Source organism: Furipterus horrens, unplaced genomic scaffold (genome assembly GCF_987537825.1).
Source record: "Furipterus horrens unplaced genomic scaffold, mFurHor1.1.pri manual_scaffold_6, whole genome shotgun sequence".
NCBI classification, from domain to species: Eukaryota; Metazoa; Chordata; class Mammalia; order Chiroptera; family Furipteridae; genus Furipterus; species Furipterus horrens.
The window spans coordinates 155,151,662-155,162,497 of record NW_028327176.1 but is presented as its reverse complement, the minus strand read 5'-3'; the positions used below and the strand labels follow the sequence as shown (position 1 = coordinate 155,162,497).

The 10,836-nt window shown below is 34.9% G+C and overlaps 1 protein-coding gene across 1 annotated transcript in view; it reads left to right on the top strand.

The window, feature by feature from the left end:
- Positions 1-241: 241 nt before the first annotated feature.
- The window catches only part of FRK (fyn related Src family tyrosine kinase), a 100,669-nt gene continuing 90,074 nt past the window's right edge, over positions 242-10,836 (top strand). The window contains exon 1 of the mRNA XM_090279774.1: positions 242-1,069. Within this exon, the coding sequence (XP_090135900.1) occupies positions 723-1,069 (347 nt within the window). The 5' untranslated portion in view covers positions 242-722. The remainder of the gene's footprint in view (positions 1,070-10,836) is intronic.

Sequence of the window (10,836 nt, the reverse complement as noted above, 5' to 3'; positions counted from 1 at the left end):
TGCCTGTTTGTCCAGGAGTAGGGATTTTGGCAGCTGCTTTGAGTCTGGCTCCCTGATGAGGGCGCTGGTCTCTCTAGGTTGTTGGAGAAGGGAGAGGTAAAGAGGGCGGGAATCTCATTTTAGATCACAGAGAAAAAGAAACCAGGAAGTAAGGAGAAATTATTAGAGTCTCTTCATAGCTCAGGATGTTAAAGGCAGTAGTCCGGCTGGTTGGTTACTCATTAGCAATAAGGAAAGAGCACTGGGGGTCAGGGCTGGTCAAACTACACAGACAGACCTGAAGCAGGAGAGAGCTCCTGGCAAAGGCAGAGGTGGAGATCTTACCTGGAGTTAACATCTGTCTTGTTAACTTTTTCTCTGGACAAAAGGCAAGGTGACTCTTTTCTGTTCGCAGATGTTTGTCTAAATAAAACCCTCTTAATTTTGTTTTCGTTATGGGATTCCTAAGCAAACAAGAAGAAGAGGCATCTCGCCACTGAGCAGCTGCCCAGCTCCCACTCCGCTTTGCTCTGGGACAGCACCCACAGCCACAGGAAGCAAGCCGGTGAGTCTCTCCAAGCAGCCAGTCTGCCCGCTGCTGGAGGACGGGGCTTTGCACACTCTCCGAAGCCTGGCGAATTGGTGCTGATTTCGAAGCTGCCTGGTGGAGGAAGAGAAAGTGAATCTGCAGAAACAAAGGGGAGAGGGAGAAGTCCCTCTCCCTTCCTCTCTACCAGGGCAGCATGGGCAACATCTGCCTGAGGCTCTGGGTGTACTTGAAGTCCTATCTCCCTTGCTTTGTCCAGGAGACAGACAAACAGGTGGTGAATGAGAACGCAGGGGGCCCCTGCTCCCCTGGTGCTCCCTGGTCACAGGGCCGCTACTTTGTGGCCCTGTTTGATTACCAGGCTCGGACTGCAGAGGACCTGAGCTTCCATGCAGGCGATAAGCTCCAAGTCCTGGACACTTCCCAGGAGGGCTGGTGGTTGGCCAGGCACTTGGAGAAAAGGGGAGACGGCTCCGGCCAGCAGCTTCAGGGATATATTCCTTCTAACTATGTGGCTGAGGACAAGAGCCTACAGGCAGAGCCGTGAGTAGTACAAACCCACACTTTATTTCTTGACTGTCTGAGGGTGGGTAATGAGTTTTCCTTCTTACTTATCTGCAGCTCCCTATGTTCCAAAAAGCTGTCTAGAAACTATGAGGAAGTACTGGCAAGAACCTTCTGTTTGAAACACGCCTACCCCTGCTAAGTGAGAGTGAACTGGGCAGGTTATTCTTGTGGATACGACTTCTATTTCACTATGGGTACTCACAGGCTCTGGGTGCATCCTCACCAACATCCACAGATGGTGCATTTCATATTCTGCCTTTTCTTTGGCTATAAGTCATGCCTCATTTTAGCAACAGAACTACATTTCACTTGCAGATATATCATAGATCTTCCTTAAGCCACACTTTCAAATTTAAAGTCTCTCTCTCTCTCTCTTAACATTTAAAGCATCTACTCCAGCCCTAACTTTAATCTTACTCCCTTTCCATTCTGATAGACACAGACAGGTCTAACTGACATAGAAAGTAACATTTAGAAGATGTTAATTTTTCACTATCTTTCCATGACGACATTTTTCTTTGAGTCTTGGATATAAAGTTAGATTACCCAAATTATGATATCTTTTTGGTTAAAAAATTTCCAGCTACACAAAATCTTTTTTAAAGATTGGTTTATTTATTTTTAGGGAGAGGGGAAGTGGGGAGAATGGGAGGGAGAGGAGCCTTACCAGGAATCAACCGGTGTCCTTTTGGTTTGCAGACTGGTACTCAATCCACTGAGCCACACCAACCAGGGCTATTCAATAAGTTTTAACAAGAAAATAATGACAATATTTCCCCAGAGGAGGAGATAAAGACTTTACCCTGATATTTGAATAAAAGTTACGAATTATAGTGTACCCAAAGAGAAAAATTTTATGTATTTATTCATTTATCCATCCTTCAGTCTGTCTGTCCATGCATCCATGCAAGCGCTAGACATAGTAGTGGCAAGGTGAGTGGGGAAAGGAAAAGTTATGGTAGTGGTGATTGAATATAAAGTAGATAAAACATGGTCTTGACAATGGAAACTTGGGGTCTGATGGGTTAAGAAGCAAGAGGGGTCTCTTATTGGCCCTAACCTCGTTTCTGCCTGGTTCCATTGAAACCCAAGACTGGAATGTCTCTCAGAACTCATTTATAGAATAGATCCTTAGTAGAGGAACCATTGGGGATTCATTCATTTTCTCATATTTTTCTTCTTATGTGAACTGTAGTATCCCTTATTGTCCCAGGGAAGAAAATGGTAGGGAAGAGCCATGAAGTGTTGTTGCTGCTTTCTGAACTCAAATCCAAGTACAAAAGGGCTTATGGTGATTTTTGAAATTCTCTGCAACACTAAGAGCCTGTAAATGTTGGGAAGGGTTTTATTTTAGGCCTAAATAGAGCTGAATTAAAATAGAGACTTCTGATGAGTAGAATTGATCAGTTCTCAAATGAGGATATCACCTACATGACCATTTATTTTCTGTGATAATCTATAGGAAATAGTGTTTATTGAGTGCTTACTTATGCATATTTATGTTTTCACTACTATGATATCCATGTAAGGAATGGTATTATGTATATTTTATCCTTAATGTAACATATATCATTAGAATAAACACTATTATATGAATACTAGTGCCTTGAATTCGTAATCTATGACTTTTAAATATATTCAATTCATTTAACTGCTTAGGGCCTCCACTTCCTCATCTGTAAAGTCTCTGGATTATCTGATGTTTCATATGTAGTAATTCAGCTACATTCATACTTGACAAACTTGAAGAAAGCATGTACTGAAACAAGACAAGCGATTCAAAAATGATAATATTCTGAGGTGCAAGTACAGTGTCTTTACTTATTTAGATTCTTCTTCGCAAACAGAAAAAAGCAAAAACATCGTGGCTATTTTTTAATTCTCAGGGGCTGTGTGTAGCCAAGAATACTTCCTCTCTCTACACGTAACTCCTGACGTTTCCTCTTGGAATTAGCTCTCAGCAGTGTTCCCACATGTCATTGCTGTCCTAGATCTCTGTACGGGGCTTCCCTTGGGATCTTCACATCCACTGGAATAAAAGCTTGATCCCCACAAGTTGCTGCTACTCTGTCTCCAGGTCAGAACAGGCCACTTGTTTCTTCTAAGTGTTCACTATGGCCTTTGCCTGTGAACCCAGGTTACTAATGAGGGTTCTTGCCATCAAGTGGCTAAACTGTTTCATTACTTTTAGTGCAGGTAGCTGTAGCCTCTAGAATTCCACTCCATTTCAAGTAGAAGTGATTTTAACTTAATAGTCTTCTGAGTGAGGGTGCCCAAGTAGCCCACAGAGTGCCTTAATACTTGGAAATTATACAAAAACGACTTCCTTTCATATGTCTTTAGTGAGTTTTTACAAACTTTTTCTTCATTTTTTTTCTTATGAATGCTGTAAAAGTTAATGTAGTTTATTTTACAATGAACTCAATATATAGCATTAAGTAATGATTATTGCTTATATTCACATGTATGTGATGAGAGGCAATGGGAAAATGATGAAAGTTGTCATCTAATTCCTAACTAGACTAGTTTAATGCAGTGCATAACAGTATTCATATGTTTGTGTCTTTCTTCTTGACTTGCATGAATAAGAAAACAGTGCAAATATGCCTGGAGTTATTGGAGCCAGGGCCAACAGTTGAAGGTGGTAGTGTTTGATGTGTTTGTTTGTTTTTAATACTAGGAAATAGAGGTGCCAAATAGGGAACTAGACTATTGCTGAAAGGTAAACCTATTTAATACTTGATTATTATTCCACCTATAAATGCTTTACCTTTTCTGAATATCTTGTATTAAGCAATTGAATAAACTTACTCTTCCCCACTTCTTTCTCTAAGCTCTATTCCCCAGGACCAGAAATGTTATCATTTATTTATTTTCCAGTTTTATTGAGAAATAATTGACATACATCTCTATATAAATATAAGGTATACTGCATGATGGTTTGATTTACATAGATTGTGAAATGCATAGCAGAAGAGGTTCAGTTAACATCCAACTTCTCATATAGATACAATATAAAGAAAATAAAGAAAAAAGAAAAAAAGGAAATAAAAACTTCTTCTTGTGATGAGTAGTCATAGTATTTACTCTCTTAATTACCTTCCTATATATCATATAGCAGTGTTAGCTTTAGTCATTATGTTGTACATTACTTTCTTAATACTTATTTATCTTATAATTGGAAGTTTTTACCTTTGACCACATTTCTCTATCTCTGGTTATTTTTTGTCTTTTTGGTGATGGCTGTTCTAGCAGGCATGAAGTGATATCTCATTGTGGATTCACCTTGCATTTCCCTAATTACTAGTCATGTTGAGCATCTTTTCATGAGCCTGGTGGTTTCTAATATATCTTAGGAGTCAGGTCCTTTGCCCACTTTTTAATTGTGTTATTATTATTATTATTTTTACTGAGTTGTATGAGTTCTTTATACAGCTTGGATATTAACCCCTTATCAGATATATGGTTTGCAAATATTTTTCATCATTCTGTGGGTTGTCTTTTCACTTTGTTGAAGATTTTTCTTTCTGTGCGAAAGCTTATTAGTTTGATGTAGTTCCCATTTGTTTATTTCTAATTTTGTTGCTTGTGCTTTAGGTGTCAAATCCAAAAAATCATTACCAAAACCCATGTCAAAAAGCTTTATTCCTATATTTTATTCCAGGAGTTTCATGGTTTCAAGTTTTACATTTAAGTCTTTAATTCATTTTGAATTAATTTTTGTGAGTGGAGTAATATATGGGTCCAGTTTCATTCTTTTTTTTACATGTGAATATCTAATTATTCCAATGTCATTTATTGAAAAGGCTGCCTTTTCTTCAGTGAGTATTCTTGGCTTCTTGTCATCTATTAGTTAACAATGTAGTCTTGGGTTTATTTCTGGGCTCTTGATTCTGTTCCATTGGTCTATTTTTCTGTTTGTATGCCAGTCCCATAGTATTTTGATGATTACAGCTTTATAGAATAGCTTGAAATCAAGACATGTGATGCCTTTTGCTTTGTTCTTCATTCTCAGGAATTCTTTGGCTATTTAATGTCTTTTCTGGTTCCATATACATTTCAGGAATGTTTTTCTACTTTGGTAAAAAACACCTTTGGATACAGAATAACTTTCCATTTATGTCTTTTTCGATTTCTTTCATCAATGTCTTGTGGTTGTCAGAATTGAGATCTTTCACCTTCTTAGTTAAATTTATTCTAGGTATTTTATTGTTTTTGATGCTATTTTACATAAGATCTATTGAGTAGTTATTTCTTTTTGAGAAATACCTTGTTATTGTATACTGATTTTTGTATGTTAATTTTTTTATTTTGCATTTTTATTGAATTCATTCATTTGATCTAACAGGTTTTTGGTTGCATCTTCAAGATTTTCTCTAAATGAGATAGTGTCACCTGCAAATAGATACAATTTTTATTTCTTTCTTTCTAATGCTGATACCTTTTATTTATTTATTTTTTGTAGCTTGATTGCTCTAACTATACTTCTAGTACTACGTTGAATAAGAGTAATGAGCGTGAGCACCCTTGCCTTGCTCTTGATCTTAGAGGAAAAGCTTTCAACCTTGCACCATTGAGAATGACCTCAGTAGTGAGCTTGTCATATATGGTCTTTAAGGTGTTGAGGTATGTTCCCTCTATGCCTAATTTGTTGAATTTTTATAATAAATGGATGTTGAATTTTGTCAAATGCTTTTCTGTATCTACTGAGATGATCATATAATTCTTTTCTTTCATTCTCTTAATGTGATGTGTCACATTGACTGATTTGCATATGTTGAACCATCCTTGCACCCCAAGAATAAATCCCACTTGATCATGTCTGACATATAATTCTTTTAGTGTATTGCTTATTTTGGTTTGCTAGAATTTTATTGAGAATTTTTACATCTGTATTCATCAGGGATATTGGCCTGATATATTAGTGTTTTTTCCCCTAGTAATGTCTTGTTCTGGTTTTGGTATGAGGATAATGCTGGCCTTGTGAAATGAGTTTGGGAGTGTTTCCTCCTCTTTAATTTTTTTGGGGGAGGAGGGTGAGGGAAAATTTTTGCTATGGTGTTATTTTTTCTTTAAATGCTTGGTAAGTAACTAGTGAAGCTATCTAGTCCTAGGCTTTTCTTTGTTGCAAGATTTTTGATACTGATTCAATCTCCTTACTAGTAATTGAATAAACCCATTCTTAATGACTTATTTTGTCTATACAATGCATGATTATATTTATCTTATCTTTAATTTGAATTCCAAGATTCTTTCACAGATGAGCATTCTTCTTCCACATCTTCAACATGGAATCCCTCAAAAATCTTACTCTTATGGTCTGATTACTCAGAACACTCTTTCCTTTAAAAAAAATTTTTTTTTATTCATATTGTTTTTAGAGATAATAGTTAAAGTTCCCCTAGAAAATAATGAGAAATAAATTACACATATCAATCAATGAGCCAAGAGCAATGGCTTTAAATTCCATTGCTTTTATTGTTCAAAGTTCAAGTAATGCAACATATTGATAAAAAGCAAAATAATCAACAATTGTATAATTTACTCCTAGCATCACTGATATACAAAGAGTCTATAAATTTGTTTGCCTAATTGTTTAAAAATGCTGTCCACACATATTTATGCTATGGTGGACTAAGATCAGAAGCATTCATTGGAAAGGTTTTTCTCCTCCTGTTGCCCTGTAAAGGTAGATTATTTCCAATTCCTTTCCTATTCACCATTTTATGGGCTGCCTTGAAAAAGAAAATGAGAATATATGTTTATAATTTGCAATTTTGTTTGGTAATTTACGCCTAAGGGATAAAAGTGTTACATTTTTATAATGTATAAAGTAATGGGATTTCTTTCCATCTTCTTTAGGGTATATTTTCCTAATGTCCTCCTCTTTAATGTGTCAGACCAGAGTTTTTTTTCAAGATTTTATCTGTTTTAACTTTGTTGCCATTGTTTAGCTTGACAAAAGCGGCATGGAGAAATAAAGTTCCACCATTATAAAGTGGAACTGCAGCTTCATTATTTGGTGATTTATATATTGCCGAATTTAATAGTTATTCAATACAAGTTGTATGCAGTGTTCCTGGTTATTTTCAACCTAGATGTCAGTAGATTTCTTTCTCAGCTGGGATATGAAGCCAGCTTTGAATCTTAAATTAAAGGTAGAGGAACAATGGTTTAAAAATGAATCAGAATATTCACAAACTATTCTGACATATCTACTTTGAGTAGTTTAAATCACTAGAAAATTGCCTATGGACAAGCAGTTCCAAAATTGTTCTTTATCCAGATCATTTCTTTCTTTTTCTTTGTGCTAGTTTTCAAGGAAGAGTAAATGTATATATGTGGAAAACAAAAATAATGCATTTTCAGTTTCTTCCCTCTAAAACAAAGTATACATAAACACCATAATTTTAGAAACCAAGTAAAAAATAGGCTTACATATGCAAGTAAAATACATTATATGAATACATATGATTGTTCATCAGATTAAATGTTTTGGATAAATCCATAAGACTTTTAGGACAAATAATTTAGCTCAACAAAAATATTTACTTGCCAAGAGATTAATTAGAAAACTTTATTACCTATAGAATTATGATGGATTCTTCTTGCCTTATCCTTTGATATAAAAATAACAATGATAAATATGTTGCTAAAATAATTAATTTATAATAAATTACATCTCAGGCATAATATTATATGATTTTATGTGTTCTTATAACTATACTATGTTTACATTAATATAATTGTGTTTATCTTACTTTTCTATGTAATGAATTTTTGTATAAATTTTACCATTTTAAAGAAAATGATAATAACTGCTAAATTAAAATAAATTTTATAATGATGATGACCAAGTCAAAGAAATGAGGAAAAAGAAACCAATTGAACTGCATGAAAATCACAGTTAAACTGTTAAGTGTAATTAATAGTAGTTTAAAATAGTTAATTAACAGCAGTAAAACTTGATTACATGGATCTCAAAATACCTTTGAGAAGCAATGAAGTGAAAAAGGTATTGTCAAAGTAGGCAAAAGTTCTAATTTTTATTAAGCAATTATTATGTCCTGTTCAGTAGGTCTTGAGGCTCCTAAAAAACAAACAAACAAACAAACAAACAAAAAAACCCACTTTCCCTCAAATCTGTCTGCTTATCAACTCAGGAAATTCTCTTCCGATTTTCTGACTGCCAATACCACAGTGAGAATCAATATGAGAACTAAAAATCAGAGTAATCTTTGGGTTTTTCTGGTGGATATTTTAACTAGTTTCAAATATTAGTAGCATAGAGTTTTACTTGAAATATAATGCAGGTTGCCCTTTATGAATCTGGCTTTGTCATGATTTAGCTGTGTGACTTTAAGTATATTATTAGACCTTTCTGCCTCAGTTTCTTATCTGTAAAATAGAAATAAAAATAACACCTATTTCATAGGATCATTATGTGACATAAATGAGATTATTGTACAGAGAGAGTACACCGTAGAAAAACTGACACATAGTGAGGGCTTAATAAATTTTATTTATTATTTAGTTGGGCAGCTCCTTATTTATTTCTGTCTACTTGGATCATACACTCCTACTCTAGCCTCCGCTCACACGTTGAGCATCTTTCAGCCTTTCTTCTGTTCTCTCCCTTACTTGTGGTCTTGGGCTTCACATGGGCTGGCATTCTCCTGCCTGCCTTTCTCTTCTTTTCCTGACCAGCTCTCATGCATCCATTAAGTCTCATCTTGTTTGTTCTTCTCTCCCTGCAGCCTTTCCTGACATTCTAGACTTCGTTAGGTGCTTCTGCTTAGGGCCTTTTACCTCCTTTGTCATTATTGCTAATTTATTTTCTGCAAGACTATAAGCTCAGAATGAGGTAGGTAGGAAGGGAAGCCACTCATTGCCTCAAGCCCCAAAGTGTAGTGTACTGCCTACACATAATCAGGACTCATAAATATTGATTGGGTAAATGAATAATTAAATTAATGATTGCTTATCTAAAAATCTCAGGTATTTTAAAGAGCAGCTGACAGAGCCATCTTTTTTCTTCAGCTGTTCCTCTCTGAGTTGCTTTTTTCCCTACCAGGAAGATCTACTGAGTTTCCTCATTAAAGGCGCAGGCTGTTTTGCATTCTTTTCTCAGTGAATTGTTCATGCCTCAATTTTTGGTTAAACTGATAATTATAATAGCATAACCCAGGATCCCAGAAATTAGTGACTCTACTCCACCCCAGAGGAAAAAAGTTAGGGGTCACAGGCAGATTGGAATATTCTTTGTTACATGGAATGAATATTAAGCCAAGAGCAGATTGTGAATCTCATTGCAGTGTTATCTAAAAATCACATTTATACTTATTAAACTATGTTTATATTTAGAGTAAAGAAATTATTGGCCTGAGGTTTTAAATGAACAGAAAACCAAAACCCTACTTACAAAATGATGCTGTGGGCCAGACTTGTAAATTCAGTTTTTGTGCTCAATATACATAATTTCACATTATTATGTATATAATATAATTTTCAGTTTGTGCATGCTGAAAATTTGACTATTTTACTAAATATGAATAGATTTTTTCACCATTACATTCTAAAATATTACCTAACAAAATAATTATTGTTCTTTATCCTACTTTTCTTACTAATTAGCTGCTAATTTTTCTGCAGTATCCTCTGACTCCCATGTTTAATGCGGTTTTATAGTACTTCTTAGCACCGGAATGGTTGGGCTGGTTTTACTGGGGAAAGTAGTTATGCAGATTAATAGCAGCTTGAATGACCTCCTTATGGCTATTTTCCCAAAGCCTGCAACTTTAGAATTAGTTTATGTGGATATTTCTCTGAAGATTGATGTAACAGAAGAATTTTGCTAAAATGCATAGATGCAAATGTAGGTCATGTGATCTGTATTTCCCGCCTTCTTGCCTATTTAGCTCATTTCAAATGCTATAATAGAGTATCTCTTGTGTAAGATTTTTTTTGTCATCATGTCATTGATTTTCTACAAAGGTTTTCAGTTAGATTTTCTCATATTTAAAAATTGAATTAATTTGGTTTTAGATTCTTCGATGTTTTTATTTCTTATTTTTTATTCATACAGCATATTTTATAATGCCTTTAAATTCAGGCTGGATTTTTCAATTAGGGATTTGTTTAATCAATACTGTGCCTTTTTAAAGTTAGAAGAATACAGTTCAAGAAGTATTATTATTAAGAACTTTTGCAATTCAAGAAATGAAATTACTAAGAACTCTTGAACTTTATATTAATGTTTGATTTGAAAGGCATTTAGAATCTTATAGCAAAATAAATATTTCCATTACACAAATGTTGCCTATCACATTGTCAGCATGGTTTGGTTGCTTCAGAAGAATTCCATATGGTTCCCATGAAAGACCAATATTGTTGATAGATTTAAAGTCACTCTAATGCTATTCTGAGCTCACTGTATCTTTTTGCCATTCTGAATATTACTAAGTATAACACAACAGGATCCCTATTACAGGAGGGACATAAATAATCCTGTAAACCCAAGAATTGTTTCACTTGCAAAGTCACTGCCAGGAACTCATCTCTGGAGGATGCCTGTGCCATTTCTGTGAAGTAAGACTCAGCCCATTTTCTCAAAATCTTTTCAGCATTTCTAGTCATTGAAGAAGATAGAATTTATATGATTTGCATATTCATTCAATAAACTTTTTGCATATATTTACTTTATTAAAAGCACTGGTTTTTGTATTGTGAGAGATACCAAAATG